The sequence below is a fragment of the Vulpes lagopus genome, chromosome 3 (genome assembly GCF_018345385.1).
Source record: "Vulpes lagopus strain Blue_001 chromosome 3, ASM1834538v1, whole genome shotgun sequence".
In the NCBI taxonomy this organism is placed as follows: Eukaryota; Metazoa; Chordata; class Mammalia; order Carnivora; family Canidae; genus Vulpes; species Vulpes lagopus.
In genome coordinates, this window is record NC_054826.1 from 112,292,059 (window position 1) to 112,318,983 (window position 26,925).

At 46.9% G+C, this 26,925-nt stretch overlaps 1 protein-coding gene across 3 annotated transcripts in view; it reads right to left on the reverse strand.

The window, feature by feature from the left end:
- Positions 1-2,332: 2,332 nt before the first annotated feature.
- EEF2K (eukaryotic elongation factor 2 kinase) overlaps positions 2,333-26,925 on the reverse strand; it is a 64,353-nt gene continuing 39,760 nt past the window's right edge. Inside the window, exons 7-18 of one of the 3 annotated variants that reach the window (XM_041749059.1) lie at positions 23,843-23,992; positions 23,397-23,529; positions 23,004-23,131; positions 22,091-22,289; positions 20,149-20,216; positions 17,255-17,332; positions 16,335-16,397; positions 14,869-15,003; positions 14,526-14,714; positions 11,441-11,565; positions 6,943-7,121; positions 2,333-5,678 (exon numbers count right to left, since the gene is read on the reverse strand). In XM_041749059.1, the coding sequence (XP_041604993.1) occupies positions 5,569-5,678; positions 6,943-7,121; positions 11,441-11,565; positions 14,526-14,714; positions 14,869-15,003; positions 16,335-16,397; positions 17,255-17,332; positions 20,149-20,216; positions 22,091-22,289; positions 23,004-23,131; positions 23,397-23,529; positions 23,843-23,992 (1,557 nt within the window). In that variant the 3' untranslated portion in view covers positions 2,333-5,568. Of the gene's footprint in view, positions 5,679-6,942; positions 7,122-8,748; positions 8,796-11,440; positions 11,566-14,525; positions 14,715-14,868; positions 15,004-16,334; positions 16,398-17,254; positions 17,333-20,148; positions 20,217-22,090; positions 22,293-23,003; positions 23,132-23,396; positions 23,530-23,842; positions 23,993-26,925 lie in introns of those variants that run through there. The other 2 variants (XM_041749058.1, XM_041749060.1) reach the window with 2 other exon arrangements.

A 26,925-nucleotide genomic window follows, 5' to 3' on the forward strand; every position in this document is an offset into this window, starting at 1 on the left:
GAACAGTGTACAGCTGTTTGCCGGTTCCTCTGACTTCTAGAATTTTCTTTCACATTTTTCATCTTTTTTTTTTTTTTTGGTTGATTATGTGGGGAAAAAAGGCAGGAGGAAATATAGATAAAATTAAATGCCCGTATAACCTGCAGCCTATTGATAAATACTTGAGGCAGGTAGAGCATATATAATGTTCATCCTGGAAGCTCCCAACTGTCAATGTTCACACCTTGCTAGAGGGAAAAACCATCTTGATTTGAGATAGCAAGGCTTCCAATATCCTGAGTCATCTTTAGCATATGAAAATCCTTTTGAAACTTATCTTTACTTCCCTCAACCCCAAAGTATATAATCCGGTTGCTTCTCACAATTCTGGGGCGACAGCAGCTCTGTCCCTGGGGCTTTAATAAAATCACCTTTTTTTGCACCAAAGACATCTCAAGGATCCTTTCTTGGCAGTGGGCTCGGGACCCCAACAGCAGTACCCCAAAAATTGATGTTGTTATTCCACTTCCTGGGAGATCTCTTCCATTATTTTCCGACCCTGTAATTTACTCATTTCTGTAAGAACATACTCAATTTACAAGAGCTCTTTTGTTGTGTCCATTTTTAGAACTGCATCTGTTCTTTTGTGGGTGCAATTTTTTTTTAAAGGATTCTTATTTTTAAGTCATCTCTACACTCAATACAGGGCTTGTACCTACAGCCCTGGGATGAAGCATCACTCTCTCCACTGACTGAGCCAGCCAAGCGCCCCTGCAATATCTTAGCTGAGGAAATTAAGGATAGTTTTTTGTCTAAGGTTTCCTTCTTCCCGCATTTTGTTTCCTCCAAGATGGTTTGTTCTGGTGTTTTTTGTATGAAATGGTTATGGATGCTTACATAGGGACATGGGGATCTTTGGCTGGCTATTCAAGAATGAGGCTTTAAAGGGTTTAAAGATTTTATTTGAGAGACAGAGTGAACAAGAGAGAGCACACATGAGCAGGGGCAAAGAGAAGCAGACTTCCCCACTGAGCTGGGAGCCCAATGCAGTGCTTGATCCCAGGACCCTGGGACCATGACCTGAGCCAAAGGCAGACACTCAATCAGTTGAGCCACCCAGACACCCCTTAGCCCTCTTTTCTGTAGAGTAGTTGGACTCTATACTGTGCTTGGCCTCCCAGGGTTCTTCAGGGTGATGGACAGGTTGCTGGCTGGCTACACAGGGGAGGTGAGCTAGTGTAGCTGTCCAATACTTTTAAGTCGTCTTCAATTGACCTTGTATTTTTCACCCATTTCATTTTCCCTTCCAGAGGTTCCTGGTGCCAATGCCTCAGTCCTTGGGGGAGGGGGGGCTCTCAGTGCTAATTCAATTATAATTCCTCTGCTTTCCAGCCTCATGGGTTTACACCATTAAGAAAATCTCCTGTCATTTTGGTGGGGACTCAGGAGGAAATGGACCAAAGTATGTGACTTCAATGTACTAGGCTTAAGTTCAAATTTCTTGAAGTTAAAAAAAGCATTAATCTGAAACCAAATGCTCATACCAGCAACCACGATTTTCTTAAGTTCTGGATCACAAAGCATCTTTAACATGCATTATCTTTTTTGAGGCTGATGACAACCCTGAAATGTAAAGATTTTATAAGATTTTTAAAAATTTTTTATTTATTCATGATAGACATAGAGAGAGAGGCAGAGACATAGGCAGAGGGGGAGAAGCAGGCTCCACGCAGGGAGCCCGACGCGGGACTTGATCCCGGGACTCCAGGATCACGCCCCCTGCCAAAGGCAGGCGCTAAACCTCTGAGCCACCCAGGGATCCCCTTTTTTATAAGACTTATTTATGATAGACAGAGAGAGAGAGAGAGAGAGAGAGAGAGAGAGAGACACGCAGGCTCCATGCCGGGAGCCCAACGTAGGACTCGATCCCGGGACTCCAGGACCACGCCCCGGCCAAAGGCAAGGGCTAAACCGCTGAGCCATCCAGGGATCCCCTGAAATGTAAAGATTATTCTGTTTTATGGATGAGAAAAATCAAGAAAAAAAGAAGTTCACATACTTGAAAGCAAAGGACAATGTAGGGCCAAATCTAGACAAAATTTTTTTAAAAACTAGAATTTATTAAAAATATTAAAAATCAGGAGACCTTGCATTAACAAATCCAATTTCAGCAGCTCTTGAAAGACTGGAAAATGGGGTGACACTGTGCCCACACACTTCCCATGGTGACAATCACTTGGAGCTGAATCCCACCTGCTCCTTTCAGATGAACCCTGGGCCCTCCAGACAGCTACTTCATCCAGGCAGCCACCTTGTCCCTTATTACTAGGAGTCATTTGTATTTGAGACCGGAAAGAAAGAAACCACTTTATTTGAAAAGACGATATGGAACTTGGTACATATGCAAAAATAAATTTATAACACATTCCTCTGGGCCCCACCCAAGGTCCACCTCATCTTGCTTAAATGGTTACCTTGAGACAAGGAACAGGAGTAAAAGGCATAAATCCATGCAGAGAAAATGCATATTGTCCCCTTTCCCCCACATAAGCTGCATATACCTTTGTAAACGTGTTGATTTGTAAATCATGTCCAGTACTGCAGACAAATGTGTTGGGATGAAAGGAAGTCACTAAGATAGCAACCAGGGTGATTTACCTGGCTTGGTTCCCCAAGTTTGCATTTGATGATGAATTCCCACAGTGCCCCAGGGGAGGGGAGGGGAAGGGATATTCAGATGCACTGGGGTTGGGGATGTTTTTTCCCTCCTTACATCCAAAAAGTCTGCTTTAAAAAAAAGAAACAAAACCTATAGCAAAACTGAAAGGGACATTATACTCTAATTTTAACTTTTATTCCCAGGATCCTCTAAATAACAGCAGCTTTCAAATCTTAGCTGCAGCTAGCTGCTAACCAGCAGGGTCACAGCGAGAGTCTTATCTTTCAAAACCTTGGTTTCTCCATCTATGATGGAAGATATGGGACTATATCCCAGACTCTGCTGATCTTCTGGACCTTCACCTGCCCCTTGCACTTGAAGATGGTCTCTGAAGTCTTCCCAATTGGGCTGGAATGTCCTGGGGTTCTCTGTCTTTTGCATGCCCAGAATCTGAAACAAAAAAGATGCCCTAACCACCTTTAGCAGACACAAAACTAGGTTTCGAAGGTGGGGTAAGTTCTCCTACTGGCTCAGGATCTTGGTATCTTGCAGATCATTGTACTCTCACTGCTCCTCAATAAGCATTTGCTTAGCTATCTATCCAGGCCATCCCAGCCTCCTGGAAGAGAAGCTAGCTGAGTTAAGGCCATAGAGGTGGGTGGATGAAACTGGAGGAGTGACAATGAAAGCCAATTCAGACGACAAGTCATTAACTGGTTGAAAGAAATCAGAGCCACGGATTAGGTGCTGACTAGGGTTGGCTCTCCATTTGCTCACACATTTATTGAGTGACTACTTTGCCAAAGCACTGTGTTTTTGAGCACTGAAAGCTGAAAAACTGAGATAGCTTTTGCCTTCAGAGCATACTATAGTAACCCTTTGTCAAGGATTAGAGTGGGAGTCAGCAAACTACTGCCTGGGCAGGCTATTTTTGTAAATAAAGTTTCATTGGAACTTCAGCCAAGCTCATTCATTTAGGTACTGTTCCTGGGTGTTTCTTCACTATAACACCAGGGCTGAGTCGTTACAACAGAGACCATATGGACCTACAAAGCCTACAATATTTACTATCGGGCCCTTTACCAGAGGTAAGAGATAAGTCACAAGCAAGCTGCTTCTCATGTACATTTACAATATGCAATTTAACTATATGCACTGGTTTAAAACACACAAACAAAAAACCTAATGCAAGCCAACTTCTTGATTGATTACAAATGAAAACAGGGTGATTAGTCCCAACTCATAAATGAAGCCAGTTGTGGGGATCCCTGGGTGGCACAGTGGTTTGGTGCCTGCCTTTGGCCCAGGGCGCAATCCTGGAGACCCAGGATCGAGTCCCACATCGGGCTCCCTGCATGGAGCCTGTTTCTCCCTCTGCCTGTGTCTCTGCCTCTCTCTCTCTCTCTCTGTGACTATCATAAATAAATTTAAAAAAAAAAAGCCAGTTGTGGTGAACCCACACAAAAATGAGGGATACTGTAATTCACAGGTGGTTTAAAGGATATTTTTCAAGGGTAATTCTGAGTATGTTTGATTTTTTTCCCATAGGGCACAGTCTGCAGTTCCGAACACAATGCATACACAGGTTCACTGACTCCACAGCACTTAACAGTAATGTGTTGAAAGAGCTGTTTTAATAGACAGATAAGAACGGTCTGTATGTCATATTCTGCTTTTTTATGTTTTCATTTTTAAACACAGAAAGAGAGGCTGCTTTGGCACTTGGGCTCGATCAAAGCAGTGTGTTTGCTTTGACACACCAGCTGAGTCATATTAAGTCTTATTCCTTTTAAAGGGAAAGCTCATTAAGTACAGAGAGACGCAGCCTGGCCCTGGGGAAACTACTGGAATTAATGAGTGTTTAGAGTTCTTGCCCTCTCATCCTCAAACATCTTGGATAAATCTCAAGGGGCTGCTGCTGAACTCTTACTGCTGCAATTTACAAGAAAATCAGCCCAGCTTCAAGCAGAAAATGGTAAGGACAGGGGCTGGGGAACAGAGCCTACATACCAACGTGAGATGCAAAGAAAACACAGAGAAACACCGTACAAAGACACTTCAGTTACACCGTGGATGCTGCCGCTGAGATGCAGAGTATGTCTGCTTGGAGGAAAGGCTCCAATTCCAAAGTGCTGTTCTTACATATAAAAGGTTTGAGGCGCACCCAATTCCACACTAGCTGATGGATAAGTTAGAGGTAGTAAACGTGTGCATACAAAAATCAAACCTGTTTTATAAAGCCCACTGTGGAAGTCATGCTACAAAACGGAATTTGGCTATATTCCAGAAAATCAGTTGCACTCGGGAAGGAAAATAAACTAAAAGATTAGCAAAGGGTCAGTGGGCGGGCCTTTGCCACCAGCGGAAGGGGGCCGGGTACCGTGCAATCTCATAACCACAGAACAATGCCATGCATGCTTCCAAATGCTCTGAGAATTAAGGCTTGGCACTCAGTCATGAAATCACACACCCCATGGAAAGTTGATGTGCAGCTCTACCTTCCCCATCACAACTCAGGACACAAATTCTGTGGACCTGAGATTTCATTTCAGTACAGCCTGAAACAGCCGGTGAGCAAAGCCCTAATTTTTTATCCATGGTGGTAAAGCATTTTCTTAGATCACATGACCAACCCCCCCCAAAAAAACCCCAAAACAAAAAACCCCTTAAAACCATATGTTGGTTCATTAGGCTGCTTTTTCAATTCCTGCTCCCCAAGATGCTGCCCCAAAGGACAACTAAGTGTCTCTGCTCGTAGAAAAGACATTTTCAAGAGTCAAAAAACAAAATACAAAAGTTAATTTACAACACACTAAAAATACTTGCCCTTCCCCGCCAAAAAAAACCCCAGATAAGTCAATAAGTCTTTTTTCCCCCCCGCGTCTTAGCCCTCTTGCTCGGGGCTGGCCGGCAGTGATTTCCCGGGCCAGCTACTCCTGCATCTGCGCCCAGGCCTCCTCCGCCTTCTGGTAGTACTGGTTGGCCAGCCGGCCCTTCATGGCTTCCATCGCCGCTTCGGCTGCCTGTGTGTACAAGTCGCCTGAAGAAGAGCAAAACGGGGCACCAAGAGGTGAATCACCTGTCGTTTTTGCCAGCGCCCCTTCCCCGACCCCTCCCTGGGAACAGCACCCTGAGATTTCTTTAAAAGCCAAACGACTCCTTATCCCCTCAACCTCCCTGGAACCCGGGTGGACACGTGGTTCCAGCCTGGCCAATCAGAGCACTCCCTCCATTCCCACCAGGCCCGGAGGAATAACACAGAGCCAATCAGACAACCAGACTGCAGCGCAGCCAATCAGAGTTAGGCATCTCAATGAGCTCAGTGATTGGTTTAGGAGGTGGGTGGGTGATTGCATTTGAGCCAATGAGAATCAGGCAGAGGATTTTTATAAGACCCAATTGTGGGAATGCGTGAAAAAGTGGAAGAAATAAACTAGAAGAAATAAAGATTATTAACAGCCTCATGTCAGCTCTGGAGGGGTTTTGCTTCCAAGAAAATCTGTGCAATGTATACAAAAACACTTGGTTTTCAGAGTTTTTTTGGATTTAGAAATTTTAAATAAGGGACTATAGAATTCCCTTATTATTTGCTTAATTTGTTTTTTTTTAATACCACCTTAAAAAAACTTAAATTTAGGCTCATCCTATGAAATCAGGAGTTCAGTATGTTTATTATGTAATAGAAAAAAAAATACAGATCAGGCATATCAACTAATGAATTGATAAACAAAATGGGGGGGGGGCACCTGAGGGCTAAAAGCCACTGAACCATACATACACTTAAAAATGGTGAATTTAGGGCAGCCCAGGTGGCTCAGCGGTTTAGCACTGCCTTCAGCCCAGGGCATGATCCTGGAGTCCCAGGATGGAGTCCCACATTGGGCTCCCTGCAGGGAGCCTGCTTCTCCCTCTGCCTATGTCTTTGCCTCTCTCTCTCTCTCTCTCTGTGTGTCTCTCATGAATAAACAAATATTAAAAAAATAAATAAACAAATGAAAATAAAAATGGTGAATTTTATGAAAATGTTAGTTCAATTTTTAAAACTGCAAAACTACCAAACTCCTAATATGTAACTACTGAAATAAGAATGTTCATCTGTATACCAGCTCCATAAAGCCCCCACCTGAACCAGCACCACATGGGCATCCAGGAGGCATACAAGGCCAGTAGGAATCCTTCTCTCCAATGAAAGAAGAGACGCAGCCTTGCATTTTGCTATAATTTCCACTGAGCCAGGAATTATGTCCCTTCCAGCCCAGCCCTGCTCCCCATCCCCCACCAGGGGCAGGTCCGCCAGACCTTACCTGATCTCTGTGGGTCCTTCACTAGCCCACAGCCGCCGGTGAACAGCATCTCAGCCTCCCGGGCCAGCAGCGTGTACCGAGGCTCATCTTGCATCCCATCATACTCGCCTCCCTCATCACAATCTGTCATCTCCAGGGCAGTGTTGTACCAGTGCAGAGCCTCTGGCCAGTCTTGGGACCTTCCAGGAAATAGAGATAGAGAGAAAAAGTTACAGGTTACCATGGCAACAGACAGGCGGGAGGAGGCCCATCAGCAGGAGGGGCAAGTCAGGGATCCCAGTGGGGCCACCACCTATGATTCACGACCCACAGTACCCAATGCTATATCTACGGGGTGTCATTCACATTGCAGATTTAGATATTAAGACAGCAGTCAAGTAGCTTTCCTTAGCAAGATTGGTGTATTACACAATTTTCCAACAGATGATGTAGAGTATCTTAAGGAAGAGGGCAATATTCCTAGTTTGTATAAAATCACCTGTGGGCTAACATTTGCAGTGGTTAGGACACCAGTCAATCTGCCCTATGACTCAAGTAGGAGAAAAGGTGGGTGGGGGACCCTCTGTCAAGGCCTCCAGAACCATCCAAGCTAACAGTAACCACTCAGCCCCATCCTATGCTCTCCCAGTCCTAGCCAACTCTGGCTTTCCTCCAGCACAACACAGGGCTCCCCCCAGAAGAGTGGGCTTCTCTCTCTTCAGAGAGAGTGGCTCCACTCCTCAGTTCTCAACTCTTTTTCCCTACTATAGCACATAGAAGGCCAAGCCACCAAGGGCATACACAGGTTCCAATCAAATCTGAACAATGTGAAATACAGAGCAAACAGGGCAGCGGGCTCTTTTTCTTAGATTGTACTAAGCATGTGAGTAACTATTTATAGCACATCAGGAAAGAGCAAAGAGAGATGCAGATAAGAAAGTCTATAGGTCTCGTGAAATGTTCCAGGAGCAAACAGCTCCAGTGACTTGCTGGCCCCTCCTCTGAGGTCCTACCTGACCTGGATCTACCCCTGCCTTGGCTCCCATTAACCCATTAAAGCTCCCTCCACGCAAGACTGGCTGGGCCCCTTTCTCTTCCCTGAACATGCCTGACCCTGTCTGCTCCTTGGCCCTTGCACCTGCTGCTCCCTCCACTTGGAGCATTCATTCTTTGTCTTTCCATACCTGATTCTACATCCCCCCAACCTCAGTTCATATGTCACCTCGTCAGAGGCACACCCAAACATCCTACTTCCTACAATTAACTCAATCTCTAATTCTCCTGTTTCCTTATTCACTTGTGTATCATGGTTTCCCCTGGCTAGAACATAATCTCCAAGAAGGCAGGAACTTTGTGTTATCCAGCGTTGCATTTCCAGGGCCTGGCAAATAGATTAGCCTCTCTAAATGTCTGCTGAATGTATAAATGTAAACAAGTGGCTGGCTGGGATGGGGTTCAGGAGATAACATTGATTCCATTTTATTTCATACAAAGGGCAACTCATTTGAAAATTACCAGTGACATATCCAACAAATTAGGATTTTAATAGTGGAGCCACTAAATGATGTGATCTCACTCTTTTCAGCTTTGACCCTCCCCAGTCTAGAAGGGCAAAGGAGAATTGCCCCAAAAACATTATACAGGAAAGAGGAGAAAGGGCCTAATCTCTCCCTGCCCACCCCCACCCGACTCTACACCCAGTGGTCAGGGTGCCCACCCTGCCTCGTAATTTCCAATGACTGTTCCTTCCCTGTATCAAACGGTCACTTCTGAGAAGGTTGAAACCACATAAATGCAAATTTGGGCCTACATGGGGCCCTGCCTTACCCAGAGCTGGCCCTTAATTAACGCTCCCTGAATGGAAGAGGCTGGAACTGCTTGGAATGAGGAAGAAGAATAAGAAAATGACTATAGCAGAAGCTATAAAAGAAAATTGTGATAAATTTAACTACATGAATATTAAAAACCAGTTGTCCCAAACCCAGTAACAATGGTTATCCAGAGGTACATGTGCCACCCTCCACCCCCCATTGATGATACCCATCTCTGAAAAACATTTTTTAAAAAAGAGAAGCCTATGGGGGTGCCTGGGTGGTTCAGTCCATTAAGCGTCTGCCTTCTGTTCAGGTCATGATCCAAGGATCTTGGGATCGAGCCCCGCATAGGGCTCCCTGATCAGCGGGGAACCCACTTCTCCCTCTCCCCTTGCCACTCCTCCCATTTGTGCTCTCTGGCTCTGTCAAAATTTTTTTTTAAATCTTAAAAAAAAAAAAAAAAAAAGAGAGAGAGAGAGACAGAAGCCTATGCCTAAGAGTTGACAGCCTTAATACTAAAAAATTCTTAAAAACAACCCCCCCCATCATCTTGAATAAAAAGCAAACAAAGGCATGAAGAGAAAACAGAGCAAAGACTTCTTAAGGACCTCAGAAACAAATACTCAACGCCCACCTCCAGGCCCTCCCACCCAAGCCCTGCTTCCCCACTGCAATCAATGGGCGCTGGACATGCCGGCATTTGACCTGACATAAGCAAGTCATGTCTTTTTTGTTCATCGCCTCTCCATGCCAGTATGGCTCTGAGTCCACGGAGAAGCAGGCCAGTACATAGCGGACTGGAGGAAAGGGGAGAGGGGAGAGGGCCCCAGATTTGGCCCTGTCACTTACTAGCTATCTCACCATGGGCAAGTCCCTTCGCTTCTCAGAACTAGTTGAGTCACCCATACAATGAGGCTAAAATATACTTGCTCTATGTCAGAGAGAAGTGTCGGTTCATTCATTCAACCACTAACCCAGGCCCTGCAATAAATGCTGGGATTCAAGAGATGCAGGACACCCGATTCTTGCTCTCAGTGAAATAAAATCACACATATATAGATGTGGTCCAAATAGAAGAGGCATTATTGTTACATAGTAGAATTTGATAAATTCTTGGACTGCATATGTAATACAGGCAGGATGTCACATAACAAGACATTTTAGACACTGAGAGCTGGATATGACCCAGCCACAGTCCTGACTTTCCTTAAACCCAGGGAGGGGAGATAAGACCTTGACCCAAAGAGGAGGGAAGTTCCAGGCTGTTCCAACCTTGTAGGTATAGACAATGAAAGTGCCCACCCTGCTTCCATCCAGAAAGCCAGGGCCCAGAGGACAGCAGGGGTATTTGAGATCCAGGCGGAGCCACAGGGCTGAGCAATGGGTCCCATGACCAGTTCAATTCCCCCAAATGATCTCTACTGTTGGGACCACTGGGACTTCCCACTGGCTAAGCCTAGGAGATGAGGTGAAGCTGGGCTACCCTCTCTTCCTCCCACTACAGAAACCAGTCCTGGCATCTCAGCCTGAGGGACAGCTGGAAAAGTGCTGGCACCTGCAGAGCCATAGTCTCCAGGAGACTCAGAATCACCCTGGAAACTCATACCAAGACTGAACCACTCCTTGAGCTTGCTTCCTTCCCTCCTCCCTCTCAGAAGTGAAAAATAATACAAATAAAAGTAGAGGGGCACCTGGGTGGTTCAGTGGGTTAAGCAACCAACTCTTTTTTTTTTGTTTTTTTAGCAACCAACTCTTGATTTCTGCTCAGGTCATGATCTCAGGGTTGTGAGATTGAGCCCTGCAGGCTCTGTGCTCAATGGGGACACAGATCCTCTCTCTTCCTCCCCACCAGTCCCTCCTCCTACACTCTCTGTCTCTTAAAAATAAATACATACATACATACATACATAAAAAGTATTCTTTGGGGCGCCTGGGTGGCTCAGTTGGTTAAGCATCTGCCTTTGGCTCAGGTCACGATCCCAAGGTCCTGGGATCGAGCCCCGCATCAGGCTCCCTCCTCATTAGGAATTCTGCTTCTCCCTCTCCCTCCCCCCCCTCCACTCATGTTCTCTCTCTCTAATAAATAAATAAAATCTTTAAAGATATTTTTAAAAATAAAAGCGTTCTTTAAAAAAATAAATGAAGGGGATCCTTGGGTGGCTAAGTGGTTTAGCGCCTGCCTTTGGCCCAGGGCATGATCCTGGAGTCCCAGGATCGAGTCCCGCGTTGGGCTCCCGGCATGAAGCCTGTTTCTCCCTCTGCCTGTGTCTCTGCCTCTCTCTCTCTCTCTAATGAATAAATAAATAAAATCTTTAAAATAAATAAATAAATAAAAATAAAATAAAATGAAAATAATCACCCTTAAACCTTTTATCTAGGGATAAACACTCTGAATCAAAAGCAAATCTTTTCACATAATGGCTAAGATGTCTGTCATTTATCTCACACTGTATCTCCCAACACCGTGAGAATTATAGGCATCATCTCAATTAACCCTTACACAACCACCCTGGGATACAGGTTCTTTAATTATTCCTACTTCACACAATGAAGAGACTGACTTCAGGGAGGTGAAGTTAACTTGTCCCCAGTAGGCGGGTCTAGGGGAGCTGAGCCCAGAACCCGGGTCTGTGCTGATACTGATGGGAGGTCCCCACCTGCAGCCCAAGATCCCACCAGCAATCCCTGAGTGACAGCCACAGTACCTGTCTGGGCTGAGATTCTGGCCGGTGTCAAAAGCCCGAGCCACCAGGATCATGGACTGTCTGTCGCCAGCTTCAGCTGCCTTCAGTAAGTATTCGAATCCTTTGGTTTTATTCTCTTCTGTCTCCTGTCAGTACAAACCAAAGAGGGGGAGAGAGACAGAGATGAGGCAGGGAGGAATGCAAGCTCAGCCCACTCTGGCTCACTGTACTCCATCTGCTCCGATTCCTCCAGAGAGCTACATCATTTCTTGCCTCCAGTGGGGCTCCCTGCTTCAAGGGGGTGGTGCTTGAGTGGCTCAGTCAGTTAAGCATCTGCCTTTGGCTCAGGTCATGGTCGTTGGGGGTCCCAGGATTGAGCCCCATGTCAGGGTTTCTGCTCAGCAGAGGAATCTGCTTCTCCTTCTCCCTCTGCCCCTGCTTGTGTGCTCTCTCTCTCTTACTCACTCTCTCTCAAATAAATAAATAAAATCTTTTAAAAAATAAAAATTTTTATTTATTGTTTAAAGTTTTTAACAGCTTTATTGAGATGTAATTCACATACCATATAATTTATCCACTTAAAGCACATAATTCAGTGGTTTTAGTATATTCACAGAATGTGCAACTATCACCATTATCAATTTCAGAATATTTCCATCAGACCAAGAAGAAACCAAAAGATCATACCGTCCCACTATCATCTCCCAAATGCCCCTTTCCCACTCAGCTCTAAGTAACCACTGGCCTAGAAATTGCTCTATTCTGGACACTTTATATAAATGCAATCAATACATTATGTGGCCTACAGTGACTCGTTTCTTTAACTTAGCATAAAAGGTGGCAGCCCCAGTGGCGCAGTGGTTTAGTGCCGCCTGCAGCCCAGGGTGTGATCCTGGAGACCCAGGATCAAGTTCCACATCAGCCTCCTTGTGTGGAGCCTGCTTCTCCCTCTGCCTGTGTCTCTGCCTCTCTCTCTCTCTCTGTGTATCTCTCATGAATAAATGAATAAAATCTTAAAAAAAACAAACAAACTCAGCATAAAGGTTTTGTTTTATCAGTGCCTTGTTCTTTTTCTGGCCAAATAACATGTATGAATACACCACATTTTATTTATCAGTTGGTGGATCGTATCCACCTTTTGGCTGTTATGAATAATGCTGCTATGAATATCTGTTACAAGTTTTCATGCAGATGTGTTTTTATTCTCTTGGGTAGATACCTAGGAGTACAATTGCTGGATCACATGTATCACTATGCTTAGCCTTTGGAGGAGTAGTCCAACTGTTTCCCACTGTGGCCACACCATTTTACATTCCCACCAACACTGCACATTCCTACCTGCTTCCATTCTGCTCTTTCAAGATCCTTCCAATAGCAGCAGCCACAGAGATGCCTTTAAAGACCAAGTCAGGTCACAGTACTCTCTCAAAAGCTGCTCCATGGCTTCTTATCTCACTCAGAGAAATCCCAAACCCTCATATCAGCCCACAAGGCCCTTCCCAACCTTCGGGCTTCGAGAAGCATGGCAGGAACCAACAGTTGTCCTCAAATCCATCCTCCTCTGCCACATTTTTGCCGGCACTTGGCTGACCACCTGAAGACCACATTTCTTACCTCCCCTGCAGCTAGAACCTGTGTCCTAATACAAAAGGCCTATCCAGCTACTTTCAGTTACATTCCCTGTCATATTTTTTCCCCAGCATATTAGAATAATGCCTGGCACAGGAAGTGCTCAATAGAGGCTATTTTTAATTCTGTTGTAAGATTCTTATTTGTTAATTACAGTCTGTTACTATGTCCTTTTCCACCTGAAAAGTCTGGTCCTTGAGAGCAGGAACTTAGGACAGAGCCAAGTGTAGGAGAGTCTCAAAAAGCATGTGCTGAGTGAATAAATGTCTTAGCAAGAAAACAACAAAAGTTCCAAAGAAAGCAGCATTGAACAGGATGTCTAGGTGGCTCGGTCGGTTAAGCATCTGCCTTCAGCTCTAGTCATGATCTCAGGGTCCTAGGATTGAGCCCCACATTAGGCTCCCTTCTCCCTATACCTGCCACTCCCTCTGCTTGTGCTTTCTTTCTCTCTGACAAATAAATAAAATCTTTAAAAAAAAAAAAACAAGGGTGGCATTGTAGAAAATGGGTGATGGGCTTTCTAGAGCACACAGCGGCTTCTCCGGGCACATGCCCACCATTTTACTTGCTAAGCCAGAAGCCTGCTGGGACACAGCTCACTTCCTTCCTGCCTGCCCTATCCTAACCGCGAAGCTCTGTCCAACTACACTCCTGCTAGGGGAAGCTGCCAGAGTCCATCCCCCAGAGAAAGGCTTTTGGAAAGCCTACAGATGGGGAAACTGAAATGGCTTATAAATCCCTTTACAGAGTTGCCAGGGTGTGGTTTATGTAAACAGCTTGAGGTCACAAGATTTCCCCCAGTCCTGGCCCCTCACCACTCATTCTGGGCTCTGAGATTACTTTATTCAGCCCTCAGATCCCTCTGAGTGTCCTCTCTGTGCCAGGCTCTGCGGCAGATACTGGGGCAACAGGCCAAAGGCAGCAGTATGCTGCAGCCAGCTCTACAGTCTCGTGACAACCAACTGTGAGATTATCAAAAATTTTTTTTTTCTTAAAGATTTTATTTTTTTAAGAGAGGGAGAGTGGGGGATGGCTTAGTGGTGGAGCATCTGCCTTCGGCTCAGGGCGTGATCCCAGAGTCCCAGGATCGAGTCCCACAATGGGCTCCTTGCATGGAGCCTGCTTCTCTTCCCTCTGCTTATGTCTCTGGTTCTCTCTGGCTCTCATGAATAAACAAAATATTAAAGAGAGAGAGAGAGAGAGAGAGAGAGAGAGAGAGAAGGAGGGGCAGAGGGAGAGGAAAGTAGAGAATCTTATGCAGGCTCCACACCTTGTGCAGAGCTAGCACGGGGCTCCATCCCACAACCCTGAGATTATGACCTAAGCTAAAATCAATGCTAACTGCTTAATCAGATGCATAGTCAACTGAGCCACCCAGGTGCACCTTAAAGATTTTAATTTTAAGTAGTCTCTCCAACCAATATGGGGCTCAAACTCACAACTCAGAGATCATGGCTGGGTCCCTTCCACCCCTCACCTTCAAAGAGACATCAGCCAGGATGTGGTGGGGCAGCTGTGAGCACATCAGCCCCAGGCCCACAATGGCCTCCAGTTCGCCCAGGTCGGCTGCGTGCTCCAAGTGGAAGACGGCTGACTCGCGGTCCCAGTCCTCGCCCTTCTCACAGAAGCGTCCACCCTCATGGTAGCGCACCATGGCCAGATGCACCTGCCACACAGACTTAGGTGTTGGCTCAGCTGCCTGAGCACCTGCACCCCAGGGCCACCCAGCCAGCCTGCAGGAGGAACCGTTAGCGGAGTAGAAGCATGGGCCAGGCTCTGTGTCAGTGGCAAGAGGGCTCTGAAATGGGCATCACTGGTACCTTCCCCAGAATGGACTTCCCGATTTTCTTTTCAAGGTTCAGAGTATTAAGCCTTTGCACTTCCAGGGCCACAGCAGAAGGTCTTGACAGGTGGAGGCGGGAGGGGTTGAGGAGATTCCACTTGTCCACGCAGACCTGAAGGAGAGAACCGGGCACAGTGGTTTACAGGCCAGGGAACGAGGGGCGGGGATGCAGGCGCCACCACCAGCCGTTGGCTGCTCCTACTGCACAAGCCTGGCTGGCAAGATGCAGGAGGCAAGCCCTTAAGGTGTCAAATTTTCTTGGACAAACACATCTCCATTTCTAATCCCTCAAATCCTGCCAATTTATGGGCAGAGAGAGCATATTAGAGCACCAGGATACAAAGGCCAGCAGAATGCACTGCAGCAGTTCAAAGTGCTTCTCCTTCATTTATCAGGCAGGGTTTGCTTGAGAAAGCTGGACACTAAGCTGCCCCTTTGGCCTGCGACCCATACAATACATCAGAAAAGTCTGACTTCAGACCCTACAGCACACCCACTCCGCTTTTCTCTGGGAATCAACAGGATGCTTTGGGGAATGGGTTTTGAAAATGTGTCATGTTCCCAGTTAAAGACGCTCTTCCAAAGGTCCTTACAGGACAGATCCAGGCAGCTGTGTGTACATGCACACTAAACATCCTCCAATGTACAGGGCACCCCTCATGACAAAGAAGGGCCCAGCCCAGAATGTAAGTAGTACCATGGTTGAACAACTCTGCTCCACATCATGCGGAGACCTTGTACCATGTGGTAAATAAATACCGCGGGGTAAATGATCTACGTCTGGACAGAGCAAGGGTCAAGCCTGCTGGGGCTATCGGGGAAGGTTCTGTAGGAGGTGCCAAAGGGGACCAGTCTGGGGGGAACAGGTAGGCTTTGAAGAGATGTGACCACAGTGGGAAAAAGGAGTTGGCAGGTAGGACACTCGCCTTAGCAAAGGCTGGAAGGTGAGAGGTTCAAAGCATGTTTCAGAGTCAGCAAGAGAAGGGCTCCTGAGGGCTGGTCTTCCTACATCTGCCCGATAACAAACTCCTGAGATGCTTGTTGGAAATATTTGCCGGCTAAGCTGGGGAAAGCTGCTCGAGATCTCCACTTTCTCATATTTAAAATGGGGATGAATAACGTTAGCCTGTCTCATTGGGTGGTTGCAAGAAGTAAATTAACTAATGCTATGAGGTTATATGGGCATTACTTTGACATGTGAGCTGTGGCCCTTATAAGCCCCCGTCCAGGACAGGCTACCCTGTTCTCTATTCATCTCCAGATCCCTAATAGGTCAGGGCCTCAAAAAGTATTTGCCAAAGGGACTGGCTCCTTTGCAAAAATCTTCCATTAGCTGGTGGTATGTGAAGTGCCTGGGCAGACAGCAGTGACACAAGGGAGGAGAAGCAGAGGTTAGAAAATGCAAGCATGCAGCCATGACAAGGATGCCTTGGGGCGCATTACCCGTCCAGAGCTGCCCAGGCTGTCTTCGTCTGACTCGTACTTCCGGTTACCGTTTGAGTGGCCCTGAGGGAGGAGAAGGGCAGAATGAGTCACAGAGCAGCCCTGGCTCCCAAGAACTGGTCCCCACCTTCCTTCCATGCAGGGGACTCCAGGGCACTCTCCTTCCAGGGGCCCTTCTCTTAAGAGACAAGCCTGCTTCCTAGGAAGGGCAGCTGGAACTCTTGGGTGCCAAGCAGAGAGGATGCTGAGTAACGACGCAGGACTAATAAGCTGGTGTGCCCACAGCCTTCCTCTCAACCTCTCTGTATGCACAGGTGGAAATGACTCAAAGGCACAGGATCGTGGCAGACAAGTACCAAGAAAACGTCCTTCCTCTTACCAAAGCTCCCATAACAGTCTTATTTGTAGTAACAAAGCTGAGACCAAGGGATTTCCAGCAAGACTGGCGTGGATGTTCACACTCAACTCTGGGACACGTCAAAACCTCTAAGTGGAAGCCACTGCCTGAGCCACCCTCACCAGGATGCTGATGGGTTGCCTTGGAGACCTTCAGAGTAGTCCCCAGGAATGCTGGAATACCATGTGTGGAATTGGGCCCTTCCACCTATTCTAGCACTTTTCCAACCTATTACCCAGCATCCTCTCTGCCCAGCAACCAGAGTTTCCAGCTTTGCCATAAGAGTTGTCCAACATTTTCAACCCTGTCTAATTTCTCACACTTGCCTTCTAATTTTTTTTTGTTCACATTACCCTGTTTTATCTTCTGTCCTGCATTTATTTTTATCTGAAATTATCTCATGTATCAATTTACCTATTAGGTTCTCAAGATCCACTCCTGCCCGCCCCTCCCTCCACCTTTCCATCCTCCTGGACAATGAGGCAACAAAACAGTCTGGTCTCATTTCCTGGGGGTTCCTTACATGTTCTCGGGGCTCTGGGTCATCCAGCTCACCCCGCTTCTCACTGGGGTATCCACTGTCTCCACTGTTCTCAGAGTCCTGTAGAGAGAAGATGATCCTAGAGTCTCAGTGGTCCCCTGAGTGGTGGTGACTTCTGGACAGCCAAGCCAGATTTGCTCTCTCTCCTTTGTCTTATCACCTCAGTTAACATTCTCTTTCCTCTGTCCTTGCTGGTTGGGTGACAAGGGACCAGTACAAAGTAATGGCAAAGAGCTCGGGCTCTGGAGCCAGACTGCCTAGGCTCAAGTCTGAACTTTGTGACTCGCCCGCTAGGCCCTGGGCAGCAGTTTCCTTGGCCATGGGATTCATTAGAGCACCTACACTGAAGGATGAAGATGAAGTGAGGTATTACCCACTGAGTGTGGACCAGAGGAAGTGCTACTGTTAACAGCAGCTCACCCATTTCACAGGTAGAAAAACAAAGGCTGGTTTCTGAGATATGATCTATGGACACAAATGTAGCACTGAGAGTAAGATTTACTACAATGAAGCCCTCTGCCAAAACTGTGACATATTTTTTGTTCTTCTAAATACTTCAGCAGTTCTAAAATTTCAATCATTTGTCCACCAGCATCCAATTCTGGCCATATCCACATGTCACCTGCAACACTATTTAGCTCATACTTTTATGTTTTCTTTTTTGTTCTCCTAAGAAGTATTTCAAACATGCCACTAAGAACACTAAGAGAATACTAAATGAACTCACATGCACTTATCACTTAGCTTTGTCAGCTCCTAACATTAGGCCCTAGTTCTTCAGATCTTTTAAAGATTGATTGATTATTTATTTATTTATTTATTTATTTACCTAGTTATTTATTTGAAAGACAGAGAGAGAGGAGTGGAAGGGACAGAGGGAGAGGAAGAGAGGCCTAGGCAGACTCCATGCTGAGTGCAGGGCTCAATCTCACAACCCTGAGATCATAACCGGAGCTGAAATCAAGAGTGGCTCAACCAACTAAGCCACCCAGGTGCCCCACCCCCCAGCCTAGATCTTTTATTTTTATTTTTAAATTTTTATTTATTCATACGAAACACAAAGAGAGGGCAGAGACATGGGCAGAAAGAGAAGCAGGCTCCCTGCAGGGAGCCTGACGTGGGACTCGATCCCAGGACCCTGGGATCACGACCTGACCAAAGCAGATGTTCAATCACTGAGCCACTCAGGTGCCCCTAGATCTCGTATTTTATTTTAAGATTTTATTTATTTATTCATTCATGAGAGAGAGAGAGAGAGAGACACAGACAGAGAGAGAAGCAGGCTCCATGCAGAGAGCCAGATGTGGGTCTCGATCCCAAGTCTCCAGGATCATGCCCTGGGCTGACAGCAGCACTAAACCACTGAGCCACCTGGGCTGCTCTAGATCTTTTATTTTTAAAATAAATCAAAACATTATTGTTAAAATCCAGACCTCTTATGCACTCCTCCCTACCCCAGCCTGCTCCTGCTCCAGGTAAAAACCACTTTTGTGAATTTATACTTATCATTTCTCTATAGATAAGCCATTTTTCCTTTACTTTAATAAATATATATTTAAAAGAAGGTTGGTGGGGCACCTGGGTTGCTCAGTAGTTAAGTGTCTGCCTTTGGCTCAGGTCATGATCCCGGTGCCCTGGGATCAAGCCCTGTATCAGGCTCCCTACTCAGTAGGGAGTCTGCTTCTCCCTCTCCTCCTGCCCCTTCCCCAGCTCATGTTCTCTGTGCTCTCTCTCTCTCAAATAAATAAATAAAATCTTTAAAAAAAATAAATAAATAAAAGAGGGGCAGCCCTGGTGGCCTAGTGGTTTAGTGCCGCCTTCAGCCCAGGGCCTGATCCTGGAGACCAGGGATCGAGACCACGTCGGGCTCCCTGCATGGCACCTGCTTCTCCCTCTGCCTGTGTTTCTGCCTCTCTCTCTCTCTCTTTCTGTCTCTCATGAATAAATAAAATCTTTAAAAAAAATTAAAAAAATAAAAGAATCTTGGTGTCACCAGCGTAAATGGATCACTGTCTTAGTTGCGGGGGGTGTGGGGTGCGGCATGCAAACATTTACAATGGAATCCTTGGTCTCTGGTCTGGCCAGGGATCCTCCCACCCCAAGGAGCTGTGTATCCTGAAAAGGCCTTCACCTACAGACTTCTCTTCCACCTCCCCCAAGGCTTTTGTTCTGTGTGAACTGAAAAAATATTCTGGTTTCTTTTTTTTTTTTTTTTTAAGATTTTATTTATTTATTCATGAGAGACACAGAGAGAGGCAGAGACACAGGCAGAGGGAGAAGGAGGCTCTCTGCTGAGCAGGGAGCACAATGTAATGCGAGGCTCAATCCCAGGACTCCAGGATCATGCCCCAAGCAGAAGGCAGACATTTAACTAAGCCATCCAGATGCCCCCCTAAGTTTTTATTTTGACCTGTAATATAGGTTTTCATGAATGCAAATGCGATGCTTTAGCTTCCTACCACAGAGCCGCCAGAGGCCGCTGGAAACCTGTCCTGTTTTTCCAGCCTGAGAGCATCATATTGGACTGTGCTATAAAGTTACTTGTCTGAAACCCAGGATAGTTCCCTCCCCCAGGACAGCAACCCACACATACTTGTAACCAGACCACCCCAGGGCTGAACTTGCTTGACATTTACCAGAAGGTTGCACTATTGGTAATTTGGATTCCTTCATCTCTAACCATCTTTGGGAACTACAATGGATCCAGCTCCTCTCAGATGATACCACTGCCCTGGGCAGGAGGCTGTGTGTTACTTGCAATCCCCTGTGCCCTTTGAGCAGTGCCCGGAGTAGACCTGGGCTGCCTCCCTCCGGATCTGAGGATTCAGTGAGTCCATTCCTCCTAGATTTGCTCCCTCAGTCCCTCTCCAGCTTACCCGGTGGTTGTCCAGATGGTCATGCTCTCGGGATGCCATGCTGTCAAGGTCGCTGAACACAGGCCAATCTGGGCAAGAGAAAACAGAGATAATGCACTGGCTCTAACACTAGAACTGTTTAAAAGACCAACTACATACAGCTGAGAGCTGAATGCACCTGCCAACAGGCCTTTTTGCATTAAAATTTTTTTTCAAATATTTTATTTATTTGAGAGACAGCAAGAAAGCATACGCAGAGGGGAGCAGCAGAGGAAGAGGGAGAAACAGACTCCCCATTGAGCAGGGAGCCATTTCAGGACTTGATCCCAGGACCCCAGGATCACAACCCAAGCTGAAGGCAGATGCCCAACCAACTGATCCACCCAGATGCCCCCATTTTAAATTTGTTTAAGAAGGTGCAAAAATAGGAGAAGAATGTTGTCAGCACCAGGGGGGCTATAATTCTTCCTTAAGAGCTTATTCAGAGTTGGGGTGCCTGGATGGCTCAGTCGGTTAAGCAACCAACTCTTGGGTTTCAGCTCTGGGCGTGATCATAGGGTCATGAGATCGAGCCCTGCATCAAGCTCTGCGCCTAGCACAGAGTCTGCTTGGGACTCTCTCCCTCTGCCCCTCCCCTACTCTTGCTCTGTGAAATAAATAAGCCTAAAAAAAAAAATAAGAAACAAACTTATTCAGAGTCTGCAACTTGCCAGCTGTGGGATCCTGAGCAGGGAGTTAACCTCTGTGCCTCCGCAAAGCTGTAATACAAATATACTTGCACAATATGCATAGAAGCACACACACATGGGCCACAGTTGGCCTTCAGTGAGGTGCAGGTATGAAGGAACCACAGCCATTCGTATATTTGGGGCCCAATGAGTAGCTACAAGTTGGGGAAGCCTCAGATGGCTTAGCAGCCAACCACCTCCTTCCTGGTGGTTTCCAGTTTCTATCTCCCACCCTGAGCTTCCACAGCTAAACCTGATTAGTTTTCTTTTTTAGGTGGTTTTTAAGAATGGTTTTTCCATTTTAAAATGGTTGAAAAAATTAAAAGAACAGTAACCTGAGATATGTGAAAATTACCTGGAACATAAAACTCAAATGTCTTTATTGGAACAAGGCCACACCTATTCATTTGAGTACTGCCTATGGCCACATTCATGCTGCTAATGTGGAAACCATATGTTCTACAGAGTAAAAAAGATGGACTAAAAGATGGACTCTCTGGCCTTCTAAGAAAAGGCTGTCAAATCCTGCTTTAAACTATACCCAAAGTCTTCTCAGGGTAAGGGCTAAAAGGCTTCTTTGACATTTGACACTAAAATCTTCATCCTGTGCTCCTCCGTGGCTTTCCCCAGCTGCATAAATGGCCATACCACCCTTGAAGTTCTTCAAGGGTGCCATCTCCTAGAGGCAGCCTTGCCTCCCCTCTTTCCTGCAGATCCCACGTCCACATCAGCAAACTCTCACTCCAACTTCGGGAATAATGATTCTGCTTTCATCCTCTGACCTACTCATGATGCTCATTGATTCCTAACACTGAATAACTCTCAGAAACCTGTAAAAACTCTATTGGATTATGACAGACTATTCTTTTAGGATACTAACGGTTCTGTTCAGACCTTACTTAGAATTCCTATATTGTGTATTTATAAGTGAGGCTGGAATGTAGGTTTTCTTCTTTTGCCATTTTGTTAAATTTTGGTATAAAGGTTTTGCAAGTTTCACAGAACACACTGAAAAATATTATGCTGTTTTCTAAAATAGGGGTTGTTTTTATAGCATTTGGATGACTTGCGTCTTAAAAATGTATTCAGTGAACTCACTCATAAAACCATCTGGGCCGTGACCCTTTTTGGTTAACATGTCTGATTTCCTAACATAAGCAAAAGCCAGTTTAGTGTGTTCTTTCTGCTTCCTGTCCCCTCCAAGCACGATGACCAAGGACCAAAATGTCACTCACGGAGGTGGTCCAGTTTCTGGCTGTGTGGTGTGGCCGAAGATGGGGAGGAAGGGAGAGAGTCAAAGGTCACATCACTCATGTTCTCATCTCCAGAGTTCTCTGAAAGGCGAAGGAGCAAGGGAGGGCGACTCCCAGAGAGGGTCCTGACTCGGGGGCTCCCACACTTTTCCTCTGTCCCCCTCAAGATGGTCTTGGCGGACTGCTGGAGAATTAATAGGGACACCCGTGTCACACAGAACCTTCTGGGGAGTGAAGGGTTCTTCCAATAGCATATTATTCACCTGAACCCTGAGGCCCTTTCAGTTGATAGCTCCCATACATGCCTGCTTAGGGACTGGTACAAAATCTAAAAACAACCAGTGGGAAATTAACCCAAAGGCCTCTAAAAAGGGGCATCTGGCATAAGAGCTCAAAGCTGGCCAGCACTCCCAAAGTGCTGATCACAACTCTACAGCCCTAAGCTGGGGAATGCCTGCTGCCATGCATCCAGAATCCCAAGCTGGTCTTTGCCAACAATTTCTTGCATCTGATCAAGGTAATAGGAGAGGGAGTGGGTACATTCTGGACACAGCAAGGTGCCCAAAGAGCCAGGTCCAAGTCTAGTTCAGCCATTTGTCAACATGTCATGTGAATACACATACCACACACCTCTCACTATCTATACATTCTTGGTCTCCTCACTCTGGTCAAAATAGGTCCAATCAAGCAGACCCCAGTTATTGTGTTAATAGGGACACTTGGAAGGGTTTTGTGCACTGATCTGGGAGGGATGAGGGGCACAGAGGGGGTTGAGGTCCTTCTGTCCCTGGAACTCTTCAAGTAAGTATCACAGGGCTTAGGCTACCATCACAGAGAGGCATAGCTTACTGGCTTGACAGCAGAAGGGCTAAGCAGGTTCCCCCTGGGCACTCACCAGCAACTTGGTGTTCTGATTCACTGCGTCCCTCTCTCTGGGTGAGAGGTCAAAGGGAGCGAGGCCCATGCTCTTGCAAATCCGGTTGCAGGCATGAGAGTAGAAGAAAAGTGCCATCCCCCGGACACCTGTAGACAGAGCAAGGGAGTCTAGAGCACCACTTTGCTTTGTGACAGAAGCAGGGCAGTGAGGGACACCATAAATGTGGCAAGAGCAGGCGTCAAATCCGCTGAAGTGGCAGGCGTCAGGTGTCCCAAGCTTCCATCCCCACCATCTTGGAAAGGCCAACCTGCCACCTCAGCTGGTTTCCCTGGGTGTCCAAAGAGCTGGGAGATTTGGGGGGGGCAGAAGGACTGCAGTCTCCACGGAAATGAGCTGGCTTTCCCCACCTACCTAGGTTGCCATCTCCGAAGTCAGTGCCCTTTTCGGTGTGGATCTGTGGGTCAGTGTAGAGGTCGCCCACACCCTGGATGTCTACCACAATCAGCTGATGCCCAGAACGCTCAAATGTGAAGTGGCTGAAGGCCTAGGGGTTGGGGCGGAGTGGGGGAGACAGGAAGAGTAAGGTGACTGACTGCAAGAGACCAGGGTGTAGCCTACATGGACACAGGTCAGCCACCACCAAGGAAGGGGCTGTAACACCCCAGTTCTGCCCGTAGTGGGGCCTTCCTTGCCACGAAAGGTTGTATAGAGGAAAAGACAAAGGAAGGGGGCCTGTTTAATCCTGCAGGTACCTTAGGTCTGCTCACAGAAGCTGGCTGGGTTGTCTCATGAGACTTGAGGACACTTTGGAGGGGAGACCTCATACCCACAGGGACCCTCCCATCTAGGGGCCTCACCTGTGGTGTCAGACGCAGGTTGTCATCACGAACAAAGCCTGAGTTGGAGTTGTACTTGATGTATTTGCCCTCAATGTAGTGCTCCAGGTGGAAGAGCGGCTTGCCTGGTCTGTCCTTCAGCTCTACCACGCACATCTGCATGATGTCCACCTGGTCGGTGGGGAGCAGGTCAGGCAAGAGACAGGCGGCACTCCCCTCCGATGGCAGGCTGGAGCAGAGGGCTTGGGAGAAGCCAGCCTGCCTGGGCTCCCACCCTGGCTCCATTAGTTATCAGTTCTCTGCAGCTGAAATTTCCAATTGTCCCCAGAATCCACTCTCCCCTTTCCTTCGAAGAATGAAAACCCCTGTGATGGCCTAAATGTGCCCCCCTCCAAATTCATATGTTGAAATCCTAACCCTCAAAGGTGACAGTATTCAGTGGGGCCTTTGGGAGGGGATTAGGTCATGAGCAAGAAGCCCTCATGAATGGGACTGGTGCCCCAATAAAAGTGACCACACAGAGCTTCCTTGCACTTTCGCTAAGTGAGGACACAGAGGAAGGCACTGGCTGTAGACCAGGAGAGGGACCTCACCAGAATGTGACCATGCTGGCACCTTGATTTTGGATTTCTCAGCCTCTAAAATTGTAAGCAATACATTGCTGTTATTTATAAGTTGCTCGGTCCGTGGTATTTTGTTAGAGCAGCCCAGAGGGACTCAGATAAGCCCATGTGAATTCCAACAGGATGTACGGCCATCCAGTGGGAATGATGGGGCTCAGCTTCCCTTGCAGCTAGGGGTGGCCATGTGATCAAGCCCAGTCAATGGGAAATGATGATGGAACTCTAGCCTGCACCCTCCTCCTCTGGCCTTCCCGAGGCTGTAGAGCGGACATCTGCCAGTGAGGCCAACCAGGTCACATGGTCCAGGGCCACACCCCACAGGAAGGCAGAGTAACAAGACAGGAGGAACCAGGCTTCTAGATGACTTAAGGAGGTGAGGCACCAGCGCACCCTGAGCACCCCACCAAAGTGGGACTGTCAGGTGAGAAAGAAGGAAACCATTTTGCGCTAGCACTCATTTATGGGTCTGTACACTAAGCAGCTTAGCCTGTGTCTTACACTAATACTGTGAATGTAGACCACCTGCGCCCCAGTTTCCTCAACTATGGAATGGGGATCTCACACTTAGTGTGAGGATGAAATCTGGTGATACATGAAAGAGTCCATCAACACTTGCTGACATTAATATTACTAGAAGGGGCCCCTGGGTGGCTCAGTTGTTGAGCATCTGCCTTTGGCTCAGGCTGTGATAGTGGGGTCCTGGGATCAAGTCCTATATCAGGCTCCCCACAGGGAGCCTGCTTCTCCTGCCTATATCTCTGCCTCTCTTTCTGTGTCTCTCATGAATAAATAAATAAAATCTTAAAAAAATAATGATATTACTAGTAGATACAACTCTAGAGCAATATACAGTAAACTATAAAGAGTGAGTCTCTCTTTGCAATGGGGAATTATGGGGAACTTAGACATTCCTTGCTGAATTTTTTTTTTTTACCAAGTACAGGTTTAATCTATATGTAGAAGGAAATGTGTAAATCCCATGAATGGTTTGTAAAATGGGGTTGGTAAAACCTGAAACACAACCCATGGCACCCCATCCCCCCCTTAACAACACTTAGTATAGAAGGCTCTGGGTTTCCCAGGGAAATAGCCATCCAAGAAACTATCTGGCTGGATCACTAGACAGGCAGACAACAGCTGCAAAGGTTGAAGACATCCTGAGCTGAGAGCGTCCCCAAACTTGGCCTCAGTTCCAAGAACCAGCCTAAGGGGAAGGAGCAGCTGGTTCTCAGAAGTTCCAACCCCCAATACTGGCTCTATCCCTACAAGGAAATCTATGGCTGGGCCATTTGCTTGGCCAGTGGGCTCACTGGGGGAGGGGTAGCTGGAGGTGTGCAGCCATGGAGGGATGGCCGGTTCCCCCTTGGACAACTACATGCCTTTCCCTTCCTCAATTCAGCCAATCACATTATTTACTGAGCACCTAGGCACTGTGATAGAGTGAACAAGACAGATAAAATCCCTGCCCCTAGGGGAGAAAGGCAACCAAAATATTAACTACAGGAACAAGTCTCCTTTAGACAGCGCTAACAGCTTCCAAACAAAAGAAACTAGAATAGACAGACGGCCGTGACAGAGGACAGTAGTAGAAGGGCTACTTCATTTAGGATGGCCTGGGGTGGCCTTGCTGAGAAGGTGACATATGAGCTGAGACCTGAACTATGAGAAGGAGCAAATCATGCAAGGTTGGGGTGGTGGAGAGAGGCAATGACAATGATACAGGCCGGGGCACAGCAGGGCAAAGGTCCTGAGGCAGGAACAAGCTGAGGGAGGAAGAGATAGGAGGCTAAACGGCATGTAGCAAATTACTGAGGAGGTCACAGACCCCATGGGTGGGGACTGTGGGTTCTTGTGTCTACCCCAAGTGTACCTAACCAAAAGCCATGCAAACAGCAGGTACTCAATAAATTCTGCTGGATTCTTGGAAGTGTGGCTCTCCCGAGGTGCCCAGGAGACAGTGTCATATTATCTAGTAGGTATTCAAACAATGGGAGAGCTAAGCTATGAATTTGGCCAGGGTAGAGACAAGGAGTGCTGTTTCTCAAATGCCTACAAGCAACAGGAAATTCTGCTTGCCCCAGGGTCACTAAACAACCTGGGGACTCAAGTGAAGGAGCCAACTGGGCAGGGGCCTGGAATGCCTGGATTTGAGCCCTGGCTCCCAAACAGGCAGGTCACTTAACCCCTTTGAACCTGGGGCTCCCAGAGGGCAGACATGCTATCCATCCTTCCCTCCTTCTGCTTTTTCTTGGGAGCCACCAATTTCAGGCTACATAGTCTGGGGGAAGGACCCACACTGCTGCCTCTAAGGGTGAGCACATGGCTCAGGCCTACCCAATCTGCATATTCCCTCCCCTGGCTATTGTGATTGGCTCAGCAACAGGCACCTGACCTAGTCAGAGCCAATGAAACCCAGTTCTGAGACTTTCATTGGAACTTCTGGGAAATCAGGTATTGTCATGCCACCAAGGTTTCTGAGAA